We start from the raw sequence: 16058 nt of genomic DNA, 5'->3' as shown, positions 1-16058 counted from the left end.
TGTGTAGTTTCCATTCTTCTCTTGTGCACTTCCAGATTTACAGCCCAGACAGATAGTTCACAGTCTTTGGTCCTGTCCAGCAGTGCTGTGGTCCATGGTGGGGCATCTTTCTCTGTGGTGGGGCATCCTCCAGTAGCAATTCTTTTGCAGAGGCAGAGCTGTTTGGTTGCTCATCCTGCATAGGCAAATTGCCACACAGAGCTGAGCAATCCAGGTGTACTCACTGAACCTCCTAGGAGGCAGGGAAGCTGGTGGAGAAACATTGACACCCTTTTAAGTTTCCAGGAAAGCCCTAGAGGGATTGTTTCTCTTCCTGTGTTTAAGCCCCGGGGTAGTTGTTGTGAGGGTAAGTACTGGCTGGGATAACAGGGATAACACGGTGTGCAGATGTGCAGAGATAACAGTGATGTGGTGCAGAGGTGAGCTGCCTGGGCTTCAAGTGTAATGTTCAGTCTTTTTCTTTTCGTTACAGATGGAAGAAAAACGACGCAAGTACTCGATCAGCAGTGATAACTCAGACACCACTGACAGTAAGACCTTTAATTCAAGGCTTTGAATGAGATAACTAAGCGATTCACCTCCAGCAGGGAAAACACTTGAATAATTACTTTGCAAAGAGTGGAGGAGACTGCATTTACTGGGAAGTCTCTGCAGGATGAATTGTGCACTGGGCTGGGTTTGTCAGGAAGGCAGCAACAAGCTGGTATCAGTTTAACTGGGGCTCCTCTTAACTGATGAAAGTGTCTCCTTCATGAGAAGAGTCTGGGTGAGGGAGAGCAGCTGATGGCAGAGCTGCTAACAAAGCAAATACCCCATAGTCGACAAGTTGTCCTGTCCTGGGACCTGCAGCCTGGGACAGATTTGCTCTTGGCTGGGGATGTTTTTGCCCTTGTATAAGCTCAGCTCCAAGCCCAGGGCCCCTCCTGAAGTCCTTGCACACATAGCTCCATCATCTTTGCCATTTGCTGATGTGCACGGTGTTGTTTCCTCCCATTCAGCCATCCAAGGAGGAAGGCAGTGTTAAATAAGCCTATTGATAATTAATTTGTTGCAGCTCTGCCCAAACATTTTTATATAGTGGAATCTGGAAGAGTCCTGCTATATATAGACCCAACCATCATAGTTATTATAAAAATATACCAGTAATTATTGTATTAATTAGTGTGTTAGTAAGGTTTATTATTTATAAATAAGTTTATTAATTGGGAATAACTTTTTACAAGGGCATGTAGTCAGAGGACAAGGGGTCCTGGCTTAAACCTGGAAGAGGGGAGATTTAGAATAGACATTAGAAGGAAATTCTTCACTATGAGGGTATTGAGACACTGGAACAGCTTGCCCAGGGAAGCTGTGGCCACCCTGGAAGTGTTCAAGACTAGGTTGGATGGGGCTTGGAGCAACCTGGTCTAGTGCAAGGTGTCCCTGCCCATGGCATCGGGGTTGGAAATAGATGATCTTTAAGGTCCCTTCCAACCCCAGCCAGTCTGGGATTCTGTGATTATTTATTATTACCCAATACATACAATTTTGTTGGTTTTGGGGATTTAAGTGATGGTGACACCTATGGATTAGAAATAAAGATTAATAACATAATGTTCCCAGGACATTGCAGGCTTTAGCTGCCCTTATCTTGTGATGGTACCGCTCCAGTCAGGATGTTTTACTGGAAGGGAAGTTGTTACTGGAGTCAGGGTAAATCCAGAGCCACCTTGTTCTCTCTTGCAAGCTGAAGAGTGATATGGAAACAGGGATAAAGCTCAAGCCAGCAAAGCTTGCAAGCCCACGCTTGCTTTTTAACATCTACCTCATTTCATCCTCATTCAGGAAAGCACAGAAGCATGTGCCCAACAATAAACGTGCAAATGTGCTGAATTTTGGCTATAAATAGAGCACTTCCCTCTCCCACTTATTCCAGGGTTTCAACCCACTGCAGACACACTGCGGTGCCTGAGTGTTCCCTGCCCTCCAGGCACTAGTTAATCCCCTGTCTGAGCTCTGGAGTTTCCTACTAGTTGCTCTTGGTTTCTTACAAATGTCACAGTAATTTCATCTGGGCCGTGCTGGGAATTTGCTTTCCACACTTTACAGGATCTGGCTGCTGGATATCCGAGAACGAAAGGGACTTTGCTGAAGACACTAAACTTCTGGGCCTTTTCCTAACAGGATGATGGGGAGATTACAGGGGGTTATGGAAAGGCTGATCTTGCTGGGTTTGGCTGCTGTTCCCACAGCTTTAGCCAAAAAAATTGTCAGCAGGAGCTGAGTTTGCACCACTGCAGCCGGCGGGAACCTGCTGTTTGGTTGCTGGAGGGGAACCCCGTCCTGCAGGAGCCCTGGGGGGGCCTGGGGGCTGAACTGTGCCTCTCAAAAGCATTTCAGGCTTTGTCACCACCGCTTGCTTCTCGTAAAATAAAACATCTCCATCCCAGAAAGGGGGTTGTTTTGGAAGCCGTGCTCCAAACTTCACTTCCCCTAATCCTCAGATGCTCAAGGGCTTACGGCCGGGCTGCACGAGGCGGCTTCGCTGCCAGCCCTGGGTGAGGAGCCTTTAATCACAGTATTAAGGAACACAGCCTTATCTCTGATGGACTTGGATATTGGTGCTTCAGGTGATAGATCTAAGCTGTTGACAAATGCTGTCCTGCAGGATAATTGTAAATGTAAAGTGTGGACCTTCTTTTGTGTGGCTCCACCAGGATGCCCTCCAGGCACTAGTTAATCCCCTGTCTGAGCTCTGGAGTTTCCTACTAGTTGCTCTTGGTTTCTTACAAATGTCACAGTAATTTCATCTGGGCCGTGCTGGGAATTTGCTTTCCACACTTTACAGGATCTGGCTGCTGGATATCCGAGAACGAAAGGGACTTTGCTGAAGACACTAAACTTCTGGGCCTTTTCCTAACAGGATGATGGGGAGATTACAGGGGGTTATGGAAAGGCTGATCTTGCTGGGTTTGGCTGCTGTTCCCACAGCTTTAGCCAAAAAAATTGTCAGCAGGAGCTGAGTTTGCACCACTGCAGCCGGCGGGAACCTGCTGTTTGGTTGCTGGAGGGGAACCCCGTCCTGCAGGAGCCCTGGGGGGGCCTGGGGGCTGAACTGTGCCTCTCAAAAGCATTTCAGGCTTTGTCACCACCGCTTGCTTCTCGTAAAATAAAACATCTCCATCCCAGAAAGGGGGTTGTTTTGGAAGCCGTGCTCCAAACTTCACTTCCCCTAATCCTCAGATGCTCAAGGGCTTACGGCCGGGCTGCACGAGGCGGCTTCGCTGCCAGCCCTGGGTGAGGAGCCTTTAATCACAGTATTAAGGAACACAGCCTTATCTCTGATGGACTTGGATATTGGTGCTTCAGGTGATAGATCTAAGCTGTTGACAAATGCTGTCCTGCAGGATAATTGTAAATGTAAAGTGTGGACCTTCTTTTGTGTGGCTCCACCAGGAAAGGGTGCTGGTGGTTTGTGACCTGTGTAGTTGTATGTTGTAGCTGGAGAGGAAGGGGCAAGGTGGAAAGGAGTGACTCCATCTCTGGGTGTAAGCTGTGGAGCTGCTGCTGCAAGGCTTTGTGCAGCTTGCTCAGGGAAGCAGCGTTTCCTGGTGGCTGCAGCACAGGGAATTCTGCTGTGGGCTTTGCCTGCACAGTCCTGTTACTTGCTGAAATAATGAAACAAAAAGTGTTCATGTCAAGCCCACTTTAATGACGTCAGGCCTAACACTGCAGGAGGACTACATTGCCTGTGCTGGCGGAGGGTGGGACATTTCCCACCACACTGGTCCCTGTGCAAGCTCAGCTTCCAGCCCAGGGCCCCTCCTGAAGTGTGCAAGGCTCCATTGTTTCTGGCATTTGCTTATGGGCACAGTGTTGTTTCCTCCTACTCAGCCATCTGAGGATGAGAATAACACCATGTCAAGGTGTTATCACCTCTTGGCTTTGACCCGAAGAGCTGGTTGAGGTGGTGGTAGCAGCAGTGGGGCTGGTGACAAAGATAGGGGCAAAATTTAGTGACTTACTGTCTCTGTTTCCTTGTTGCAGGTCACACCACGTCTGCTTCCAGATGCTCCAAAATTCCAAATACCAAATCCACCTGGTCACGGCAGAAGGAGAAGAAGCCCTCTGAGGTATGTGAGCTTCTAGGCTTTAGCCAATGGGGGGTTTTGTCTCTGGGGTCATGCTTGCCCATGTGTAGTGGCAACCAGAGGAGAGAGCATCCTCTGAGGGGCCAGAGCTCACACTGCAGAGCCACAGCTCCCACTGATGGTGCTAGCCTCAGCCTTGTACTCAGCTCTGCTGGGAGGGAGCAAGTGGAGGTACCCAGTGGTCACCTTGAATGAAGGATTGAGGTTCCTTTTGCCCAAGTCATTGAGTGCTTGGGCCCCTAGGAGGGATTCCTGGTGGTGCAAGTAGGGAGAGGTTGAGTTTGATGGGATTGGGAGTTCCTACAGTATGGGCATGGCTACTTGCTGAGGTTCTTGGATGCCCCCCCTGGTGCCCTTTCATAAATGGCACAGGTCATAGCACTGATGCCAGGGGATGATGGCAGGGTGGCATGGAGGCTCCTCCTCTTGGATAAGTGGGATGTACAGAGGGCTGTGACATGAGGGACAGCACAGCTGAGGTTGAGATTGTGTTGTGTTGCTTTCTTCCTCGTCGTGGGGCTCCAGGATGTTGAGTCAAGGCTGTTGGTATCTGACCTTGCTGCAGGGTTTTCACTCACTCCTTGCTGGTCTGGGCAGCACTGCCCACCCCAGGGACTTTGCCCTGGTTGCCCCTGCCAGCTCTGGGGTGCAGGGTCTGGGATGGGATCTGTGTTCCCTGAGGACCATGCTGGAAGGGGCGATGCCGTGCCCTGTTTTCCCTTGGATGCCTTGGATCCATTTCCACTCGACATGGAAACTATACCAGGCATGAGCTGCTGTTGTAGCAACTGCAATGTTTAGTGGTGGTCAGCTCTGTCTCAGGAGCAGCCTGAGCAAAGCCAGAGGGACATTGTTCTCACATGCCCTTTCCTCTGGAACAGGATCAGGAGTCAGAGCTAAGTTTAGAAGCAGGTGAAGCTGGCATGGCAGGCTGTAAATTCCTTGCCAAACCCCTGCCTTCTGCCTCTCCTGAGGCTGTGGCCTGGTGAGCACAAACCTCTCTGACGTCCTCCTGGTGAGTCAAGCTGAGTAGAGATTTTGAGGTTTTCCTGTGGTCACTGCCCAAGTCACAGCTGCACTTAGTTCTTATCACTGTGACACATTTATATGGATAGATCTAACGTGTGGACAGGGACTTAAGAAGTCCGAGTTGTTTGTGCCTTGGTAAAGAGAGAGGCTGGAAAGCCATTATTACCAGCTGAGGTAATTGGAAACACTCCAGAGAGCAGAGAACCAGGGGTGCAGATGTCAGTGGCTGCTGTCAAAGCTGTTGGAAAGTTGCACATTAGGGTGAGAAATGTCATGTCTTGATTGTAGATCTGTCTGGGGAAATGGGCAAGAGGCTGATTCTGTGAGCTGAACCCCCACTGCAATAGCAGAGCATTTGGGGCATCTCCTCCCCCTGGGAGGACGGTTATCCCTCCTCAGATATAACTGCCCATTCCTGGGCCTGATGTGTCCATAAAGGCATTCGATTAGCCATGTACGTGCCTTCAGGAGTCCCACAGAGATGCCTGGTGTTAGACCTGGTTAGATGTGCCAAGATGTGACTTGTGTCACCAGCAGTGCCACATATGTCACCCTGCTGCTGCCCAGTAGAATCCTTCTCCAAAAGACCCTGCATCAGGACTTCTCTGACTGCATCACTGGCACAGACACACTTCTGTCTTTAATGTGAATCAGCTTTACCAATCAGCTCGGAGTTCACCTGCCTGATAATGGAATTACTGGATGTAAGTCTGAGCCGAGTCTCTGAGGGAAAATGCTTCTGCACTTCATGAAGGATGTTTGGACCCAGATGCAAGTTTTGCTGCTGTGCAACAGCTGGAGTGAAAGATGGATCTTAGTCCATGGCATCCGAGGAGACATCAGATGTGGGGCCGGCAGAGGCCAGGCTCATCCCTCTGCTTCACGCTGCGTTATGCCCAGAGGGTGGTTCTCAGGGAAATGGAGCTCTGGAACAAATAAGGTGGAGCAAAAGCTTAACAATGCCCAGCTTAGCAACAGTTGGGACAGAAAGTGAACCCCGGTGGCATATCTGAACTGAAACTCTGGGGGAATTTGGGGAAGCGGTGTGTAATTACTCATGTTGGAGTTTGGCCAGGATGTTCAAGCTGACAAACCATCTTGGTGGGAACCTGAGCAGATGGGACCAGTCCAGATCTCAGCTTTACTCCCTTAGCCTGCAGCTCCCCAATGGTTGCTGGCTGCCAGGTTTGCTTGAACCCAGCTTCAGGTGGACTCAGGGACTGTCCCTGAGGTTGGACATTGGATTGACCCTGTGTGGCAGGTCCGAGACCTGTAGTGGTGCATGGTAATGGTTTGGAGGTCACTCCAGTGAGCACTGGTTTAAGGATTTCCTCTATGACAGCATCTTCCAAACTCTTCCAGGAGTGATCCAACCATCTTCTCTTACTGTGAGCACCCATCAACTATCTGGTCCATGGTCTGGATCAAATGTAAGGCAGATCCTGGAGGATTTCTCGCAGGAGTCCTTGAGGATTTTTTGGCACAGACTGGGATGGATGTCATGTCATCGTGTCCTGATGGAGTAAAAGGTGTAAAACGACACCACTGTCAAACCTATTTCACACTGAGTTAGTTTTCTCTTTGCTATCCCATTGAGGATGGAAGCCATGGGAGGGTAACAGGGTGAGCACAATGAATCTCATCAGACTTTGGACCACCCCCCCTGCCCTGAGCAGCCTGCCCCAGGTGGTTTTTGGGCTGGAGAAGCCTTTTCAGGCAGTACCTCAGAATCCAGGTTTGCACATGGCTTGTAGCTTATCAAGAACTGAGCTGCTGTCTGGTTGTGGAGGGTCTGGGCAGATCCTCAGGGGCAGGGATGCTGGAGGATGGGCTGGGGGAGAGGGAGGTTGTGGGGGGTGTTTGTGTGTGGGAGGAACCACTGAGCTGTCCTGCCCCTCTCAAATTCTGGTCTTTGCTGCTCTCTGCATTCCCCCTGACAATCGGAGCAGGAGATTAAAAAAATCAGAAGCATTAGTGTTACGTAGTTATTAGCTGGGTCAGGGGGTGATGTTTATTATGAAAGACTCTGTGAGAAGGGATTAACTATACACATTAAAAACCACCCGATACAAGGCATCTGGAAAAACAAGCTTCTTAACATGGAAAAGTACTGAGCTGTTTGTAAACATCCACGATGGGGGCCATTGCCAGGGAGGGCGATTATATTTATCTGTGCCTGTCACGGGGCTCTGCCCGGGCTCTTGCCTGATGTGTCCCAGGCACCAGGCCTCTGTCTCACTTGCACAGGGGACAGTTGTCCTCCCCTGCCACACGCCTGGGCAGCAGAGACCTCAGGGCAGAGCTCTGCTGTCATTCTAACAGTGCCAGGAGCATGACGGCTGCCCTGCCCGTGCCTGCAGGCAGAGGATGGACACGGGCAGCTACCAGCAGCTTGTTGTATCTGCAGTGATAGCAGTCTACCAATCTGGTCATTTTAATTAATCTTGTTAGAGCTCGTTTGTCACCAAGCCTGGCCTCAAGCCTGGTGGCCTGTAGGAGCCCTGTGGGGAGATGCGAGTGGTGCTCCCTGCCCCAGGAGCTGGAGGGAGGGGTATGCTTGTTCAGCTCCTCCCTGCCTAGGGTGCTGGATCTGCAGCAGCAGCCTGTGCCTGAAGTAGGGATTTCTGCTGCATTTAGCTGTGCATCGCATTCATGCAGTCCTGCCCCTGGCTATGGGGCTGCTGGAGATCAGAGTGCCAGCCTCCCTGGTTAGGCTGCAGCCAGCAAGGCCTTGCTCCTGTTCTGACAGGGAACAGTTGTCAGTGTCTAAGGAGGGAGCCTCGGAACAAGGCAAGTGTGTGATGATAGCTCCTGGCTCCATCCGTCAGCTCCCAGCCATCAGCGGCCTGGGGACTCCCTGGGTGCTGCCTCTGAGTCACCGCCTTTCCCACAGTGCTCCTCATTAGCTCCTGAACTATTCAGGAGCTCTTTTTCGCTTCAGGGGTGGGAAAGAAAACTCTACTTTATTTTGTGCAAACCACCTGCCTGTCACTCCCCCAAGCCACCCCTTTTGGCAGCTGGAGAGCCTGTGCAGCCTGTCCTCTGCAGGCAGTGCTCAGCTCACCGGACATCCTCATCCCACTTCTCCTTCGCTCCAGAGCCTCTGGAGACAAGGGGACTGCAGCTGCAGGCAGAGTTCAAGATGAAGGGGAAACCACAAATTTATACAATTTACATTACTTTCTGCTTGCCTCATTTAGATATTACTTCCACGTTTTGAAAGATGCCTTTTTGTATCTCTTTACCAGAATTTAACCCTTTTAACAAACATCCTCATTGTTTCCCTTCTCAAAAGTAATTCTTAGTGCATTAGGTCTTGGTTTTTTCCCTGAAAAATGTGTAGAATGGCTGAGTACAATGTGAATTTAGTCCTTGGGCTCTCTGTACTTGAAATGTTTTTGTGAGCATGGCCAAGCAAGACTGGACATGCTTTTACTGGGCTGGATAAGGAGAAAATTTGTCTCTGTTGAAAGGTTTGACTGCAGTGGCTTTGTCACTTTTCCCAAGCTGGCATGGGGATAACAAATTAATACCATTGTCTTCTGAACACTGAGAAGGGCCAGACAAAAATGGTTTTTGTTCCTATTTTAAATTCTGTTGTTCATTGACTCTTTAACATTCAACATTTCGAGAGGAAACAAGACTAGATGGAGAGATAGCAGGCTGGCTCCCAAATGAACATCAGAGTAAGTGTTTTTTTTCCCCACAGGCAGATAATATCACTGCTTACAAACACACACTGAGCCTCACCACGTTTCAGAGCCTTGCTACCTAATATTGCCACTCCTCTCGTTTTGGAATGGGCTGGAAAAATGTGATCTGATGGCAGGGAAATAGTGCTGGGGGGGCTGGAAGTGAGTGGGGCTGGGCAGCCGAGAGCTGCACCCACTGAGGTGCTGGCTCAAGCTGATACGAAGACAGTTTGTACAACCAGAAACTATTCCCAGGGCTCCCATTGTTCCTGTTGTTTTCCCTTTCTCTAAAAGTCCTTGTGACTCATGAGCTACAACAAACAATTTTATGCTAGAGAGAGTGAAGGGCTAATAGTGCTGGCTGGAAATGAGGAGGGAGCCCTGCAAAGGAGACAGCCGGAGACCCCCCCTGTCATGGTGTGGATGAAGGAAGGGGGATTATGGCCAGGGATTGTACATGGGACATGGCTGCCAAGACTGCAGTCAGGGTGGGAAAAAAGAGTGTTGAACCAAAACATAAAGAAAACCTGTTTTCATGGGGTCAAAAAGCGTTCCCATGTGCTCAGTGTGGTGTCCCACTGCTACCTCTCCTTTCCAGCCATGCTACGGAGAGGTGAGATCCCACATCAGCTGCGGCAGATCCAGAGGTGTTGGGGGAGGATTGCAGGCTTGTTGGGTAGTAAAAGGGAACAGATTGAAAGGTGAATCTCGGATGCAGGTTGTGGCTGGTCCCTTCCCTCCTCTCCTGCCTGACCTCTCCCTAGGGAGCATGATGTGCTTTCCAGCCTGGATTTTGATCTATGAGCTTCATTTCTCTTACCACACCGGTTCTTTGCATCATGGAATGCTTTGGAAAGGTTCATTCTTGCTAAAACTTTGGGAATACAAATATTTATGTGTATAAACAAAATTGCATCCTGTCCTGGGACTGGGAGCAGGGACAGAGCTTGTCCCTCTGCCCCAAGAGCAAGTTCCAAAAACTCCCAAGGTCAGCTGGATGCAGATGCAGAGGAAGAAGTGGAACACAATTCCTGCTGACTGGGAAAGCCACACATGCAGGGATCCAGCTGAATTTTGCTGAGCTGCCTTTTTTTCCCCTTGGGAGCCAATTCCTCCCCCCCCAGGCTGGTGTGCAGCAGGCAGCCCCAGCTCTGTACCCCCTTGGGGTGATGCCGGGTCCGCGCCACTTCTCCGGGTGCAGTTCTCCGTGCTGGATCCTGCATGGCAGTCCCAGGGCTGGCTGCTGGATTCACAGCTAATTAAAACCAGCACTGGGCGAGTGTTTCTTTTCGTTTCAATTTCAAGCCCCAAACGGATGCAGCTTTTTTGGCTCTCACCCAGGAGCTGGTTTCATATGAGCGGGGAGTTGTTACTGTGGGATCTGAATTTGGTATTTTCAAGTCAGTATTTGGGGATAAATGGGGGGATAATTGGCAGGCTCAGACCTACAGTGCGGCCACTTGACAAGTTGAGTCCTTGACAGAGCATGTAGAGTGGGAGCTGAATGGCAGTGAGATTGCCCAGCCACTTTATTAGAGGGTTTTGTGAGTGAGTCAAAGAACCTGGAAACAGATACGAGGATTGCACAAAGAAAGATGGTGGGGAGGCTCGGGGAGGGACTGGGTGGCCACAGAGGAAAAGAAATGCTGCTGCAAAGAGGGAGCCCTGGGAGCCCTTTGTTCAAGGTTCCTGATGCATCAGGATGTCCCCATTGCAGCTTCTCTACACAGCTGGTGGCACATCTGGAGCAGCAGGACTGCTGCAGTGGTGGCCTGAGCTGCTGGGAGGAGGAGAGGTTTCTTTTTGGGCTGCTCTGGTAGAGCTTCAGTGATAACATGAGATCACTGTGATCATCCAGGGAAGGGTCTGGCCACATTGAGTATGAGTGACCTGGATTTGAGCAGGGAAAGCAGCTGGGAAGGTGGGATAGAGGCTGGAGAGCAGCTTTGGGAATGACAGTGACAGAGGAGGTGATCGAAGCTGCTGCATCGATTGCTGCTCTTACACAGTACTTGGTTTGCTGCTCCTGCCTCCTTGGATACACTTGTGCTGAGGAGTGGTGTCTTCAGGAGTGTTTTTATCAATTCTTACACTTTATCCATTACTCTAATATATACAGGCACCTGCATGTTATGTGCTGTAGCTTGTTGCTCTGGGGGCAAGGAGGGAAGGTGGTGGTGGGTGCCACGGCATCCGTGGTGCGGCCTGCGTTTCTCCATCCACCTTTCTCCTGCCTGGGCTCTGAGCTGCATGAGCACACCAACCCCGACTCCTGCTCCCTTTCGCTTTGAAGTTTGAAGGCACAAATGTCTTGGGATTTTGCAATTTCATCTTCTTTTTCCCAGTTTTCAAAGCTGTCTGTGGCGAAGGGCGAGGCAGCCCCCCGGGCACCAGGGTGATGTGTCTCCAGCATCGCTGGAGCCTGTCTGAGGTTCCCCAGTGAGCAGAGGTCATAAAGTGAACGTCTTGGTTTGGCTTCCCCTGGTGTCAGCAGATCAATAGGCAATAAACTGGATCCTGCTGCTGGGCAGGAAGGGGAGGCCAGAGCCTGGCCAGGGCTGGGGGGAGCAGGGCAGCCGAGTCTCCGAGACAATTTGTCAGCTCTTGTGGATGGGGAGAAACAGTAAACACTCCTATTGAGGGAAAATTGCTTGTTTTCTGGGACCCAACTTTCTCTTCACCGCCAGGTCCTCGGTTCATCAGTGCCCAATTTATCCTTTATTTGGTTTTCATAAATAATTCAGAAGAGTTTGAGTAGAATAATTGAGTCTTTTCCCAACCCTAATCCCAGACAATTCAAAACAAAACGACATTTAGATTACAATTTGAGCGTATTAGCTGTTGGGAGATTTCCAGACAACTGATCTGCTTCCCTTTACAATTTCTGTACCATTCTATCATTTCTAAAGTGTTCTGCTTTGATAGTTAATAATTTGAGCATTTCCAGTTCTTCATGAAAAGACAGAGGCATGGCTGTGATAAAGTGCGGGCGGGCGTGCTGCTGTGGGATGGGTGAGCTTATCTGTTTTCCAAGAAGGACTAAATAAATGAAGTACTGAGATTGCAAATCCAGCCTGCAATGTGCCTTATCATCTTCAGGGAAATAGATACAATCGTGCTTATTTGGCTTAAAATTAAAATTAAGCTTCTACGCCAATGGGAGCTGAAAAGGCTGAAGGGATGAATTTGGGGAAGACTTAATGCAGGAAAAGACGAGCTTGGGATCCACACCATCCAGAGGGGAGGTATTACACCCAGAGCTGTTCCCGTTGCTCTGTTCTCCAATGTGGAGGCTGCAAGGTGTGCATGGTGGTTTTCTGGAGGGTTTTCCATGCCCTGAGGATGTTGCAGAGCTTCGGTGAGGCTGGTCCTGCTGGGTCAGAGTGGCAGTGAGCAGTGTGGGATGCACAGCTGGATGCCTATGGGATGCTTCCAGGACTCCTCAACTCCCAAAACCATGACCCTGCAACCAGCTGGGAGTGCTGAAAACATTATCCATCAATAGCTAAAGCAGAACAAAATGTATTTAGTTTGTGACATGAGGATCAGATGGAGATGCTTTATTTCCTGCTCATGGGCAGCAGCCCTCAGCAGGGCACCAGGGCTCCTCAGTGGCACTCCCGGCTCCTCCTCCAAATTCCTGGAGGAATTGTGTTTATTTGTATGTTGTATACCCCATAGCATTGAAGGGGGTGTCCTCAGGAGGCAACTGAGTTGGTTGTAAAGGAGATGTAGGGCACTTGCATGTCAGCAGGGTCCAGTCTGGGGAGTTTTGAAAACCTGTTGGGTCCTCAGTGCCTTTGGAAATCATTCCTGCCTGGCTTTGCCCATGAATCCCCAGAGTAGGTCTCCAAAGTAGTGTTTTTAGTAAGTTTTGCAAATGGAGTGGTGTAGATGTGCTGCAATTCTCCTGCCCCAGTTCTGGTGGCTGGAGCAGGGAGCTGGCACCAGCCCCTAATGTTACCCTCGACCATGCATGGTCTAGGCATGGGGGAACATCTCATCCACCACAGAAGAGCAGTTGGAGGTCACATATCCCTTCTCATGTTTAGTTAACATCTGTCTTAATTTATTTTTTTCTTAATCTCTCACACTGTCAGCATATTCAAGAGTTTCCTGTGGCATCTGTAACCAGGCATTTGTAGCACACAGAGTCTTAAAGGAAACTGATATTTCTCAAACCGAGCCTAATTTTGACTGTAATATGTAGGCTGTTAATTATGTTTCTTGAAGGATGCATTGAGACTGTGTCTGGCCAACTCAAATCATGTTTATATAGACATAGTCAAAAATGTCTTAAAGCAGATGCGTCAGAAGGAAGGTACCAGTAAAATTCAAATAGATCCCACCATAAGAAAGGTTGTTTATATTGTATTTAGATCTAATTGGGTTAGCAGTTGAGACTCTGAGGATTAAACCAACTGACCTAAATACTGGTCTCAGTGGTCTTAGTTAAAGTCTAGTTTCCTGCATCTCAGCCAATTTGGTTTCCCAGATAGTCTCCAAAGCATGTTATCTTTGTTGTCAAAAGTGCAAAGCCATCTATTGCCATTCATTGTGGTTCTAACAAAGCAATACTCATCTGGAGGACAGGCTCTGCTAACAGATTAAACAGTGTCTGAAGAAAACAGCTGATCCTTCCTGGCCCTGCAGCAGGTAGTGCAGAAGTAGGAGCGAGATGGTGTCCAGGCGTGATTGCTGGCACCATCACTTATTATTTCAGCTAATAGCAGATGGCAGAGAGGAGAAATCATCCATTTTCATTTAGAATTTATTTTTATGCTGCGAGAGGCAGGATTGCTTGAGTCACTGCTGTCAGGCAACCCTCTGGAAGGAAAACCTCATTTACTGTGCGGGATTTTTTTTGGAATGAGTTTTTCATTATGTTATATTGGGGGAGTTACTCTGCAGGGCCAGAGGTGAGATGGAGAATGACCCCGTTCACTGTCCAAGGGCTGGAGAATTTTCACAGAGGAAGGGTCCAGTGTCCATCTCACAGGAGTTTATTGGGTCAGGAGTAATCTCCCTATGTTTGGCTGTGAAGGTGTAGGCAGGCACCTAGATCCCTGTGTAACTGTATTTTGCAGCTCTAGCTGGCTTTATTTTGCCTTTTACTCCTCGCTGTGCAGTCACCACTGGTACCTGATGGAGTCCTGCTCTTGGCTATCCCCACTCGGGGATGTAGTGGTGACACAGAGGTGCCTGGGGTGACTCTCTGTTTCCCACAGCTTCATTCATGTCTGTTGAACCATTGATCAGCTGAGAGGAAGCAGCCCATCATTTCTGTAATACTAATTTTGGGTCTGTGTCCCAGCCAAGCTTGCACCCAGTGACTGGATTTCACAGCTGCCTAGGCTTGGGGATCCCAGGGTGGGAGTTGCAGCCACAGGTACTTAGATTCTTGGCTGGGTAAGTCCCTGCCTGCCCACCTTGTTCTCCCCAAATCCTGCCCAAATGTCACGCCAGAGGTGACATGAGGTGATATCCTGGAGCTGTGCCGCTGGGGATGCAGGCACCTGCCTCACTGTCCCTCGAGGACCATTTCCCCAGGGCACCCTCCCTGGCTGTGTGTGTACACCACCTCTGCCAGACCCCTCACCCTGCCTGTTGAAGTGTGTGGTTTTTCTTCCAATGCAGGTTTTCCGTACAGATCTGATAACAGCCATGAAGATCCCTGACTCCTTCCAGCTGAGCCCCGATGACTACTACGTCCTGGCTGATCCCTGGAGGCAGGAGTGGGAGAAGGGTGTCCAGGTGCCAGCAAGTGCTGAGGCCATCCCTGAGCCTGTGGTCAGGTAAGTGAGTGGTGTCCCCTCCAGGGGGTCCCTGTTGCTTTGGTGGGTTGCAAAGCATCTTGGAGAGCATGTAAAGGGGTTGCACGGGATCCCTGGGATTGCACAGGAATGCATGGGGACCTCCTGCCATACCCTGCCATGGGCAGTTGCTTTCTGAAAATCCCTCTCATGCATGCCTGGCTCTTCTGAGGCAGCAGCAAGGGGCTGTGCCAGGCAGCCCAGCCTCTCTTGGTCAGGGAATTTTATAAAGACCTGATCAAATCAAAGGGAGGATAAAAAAATGCCAACAAAAACCAGTTTAGAACATCAGCCTCTGCCTGGCTGCTTGGTGTGTCTCCATCTAGAAACACGTGGCTGTGTTGCTGGTGTTTCACGGCAGGGGTGCAGGAGTTGGCCCTTAAATTAAAAACTTCCCTCTTTCCCATGTAAGATGTTTCTGTGTGTTGGGAACGTGACAGGCATGCCGAGATCTAGGGCTTGGGAAAAAGAGCCCAGCGAACAGACAAGCATCTCCCAGACCTTGCAGAGCTGACGTCTATCGGCCTAGATCAGTGTCTCATTAGCTATTTTAAAATAGGGAACTGAGTTTTAAAATAGACACTTAAACAGCTGCTCGGGCAGAGAAAAAACGTGGAGGAGCTGATACTCAATTGGGGTGTGTGTGTGGATTATCCTGGGGCGATGGGCACAGCTGCAGGGGAAAGGATGATGCTGCTGGTGGGAGGAGCTGGGCGGGTCAGGAATGGACCCCAAAACTTGCAGGGTTGGACTTGAAAACATGCAGGGTTGAATCTGAACACTTGCAGGGTGAGACCCAAAAACTCAGGTTGGACCCCAAAACTGTTGGGGTGTGCAGGTGGTGTGTGACCCTGGGCACACATGCCATGGGAGCATCGTCCCGGTGGGATGCTGGGGCTGCAGGTGGGAGTGGGGTGTCTGCAGGAGGATGGATTTTGCTGAGGGATTTGGGCAGGGTGTGAAGCCCAGCAGAGCTTCTGCTTGTCCCACAGCAAGAGCAGCTGCTGCTGCAGCTGCCGACCCTGCTTCTGAAGTAAACTTTTGTGTAGGCTTCCCCTCCTCCCCCAGGGAAAATGGAGAAAGAAATGAAACTTTAATGAGTGTGAGCACATCAAAAGGGAAGCTGTAAAGGGGGCTGTTGAGTTGATTTAATCCTTGGAAAGAGAAAAGGAAAAAAAACAAAAAAAAGAAAGGGGGGAGGAAAACCCCAACCCTGTGTGTGGAATATCTTTTTTTAGTTGTCTCTGATAGCTAACCACAGTCTGGCCTCGCAAGGGCTCTGCTTCCCAGCTGAGGGCTCGTGCCAGTTCCGTTTCCAGCTGAAAAGTGATAGCTCAGCACTGGTTGGGCTGGCAGTGCCCATCTACAGCCATCCTGGACCATGGGGGCTGCTT

The 16058-nt window shown here is 49.9% G+C and overlaps 1 protein-coding gene across 1 annotated transcript in view; it reads left to right on the top strand.

The window, feature by feature from the left end:
* Positions 1-472: 472 nt before the first annotated feature.
* The window catches only part of JADE2 (jade family PHD finger 2), a 62274-nt gene continuing 46688 nt past the window's right edge, over positions 473-16058 (top strand). The window contains exons 1-3 of the mRNA XM_009995791.1: positions 473-530; positions 4027-4112; positions 14489-14646. Of these exons, the coding sequence (XP_009994093.1) occupies positions 473-530; positions 4027-4112; positions 14489-14646 (302 nt within the window). The remainder of the gene's footprint in view (positions 531-4026; positions 4113-14488; positions 14647-16058) is intronic.

This window comes from Chaetura pelagica, unplaced genomic scaffold (assembly GCF_000747805.2).
Source record: "Chaetura pelagica isolate M959 unplaced genomic scaffold, ChaPel_1.0 scaffold420, whole genome shotgun sequence".
Taxonomy (NCBI): domain Eukaryota; kingdom Metazoa; phylum Chordata; class Aves; order Apodiformes; family Apodidae; genus Chaetura; species Chaetura pelagica.
This window is presented reverse-complemented; position numbering and strand designations above follow the sequence as displayed.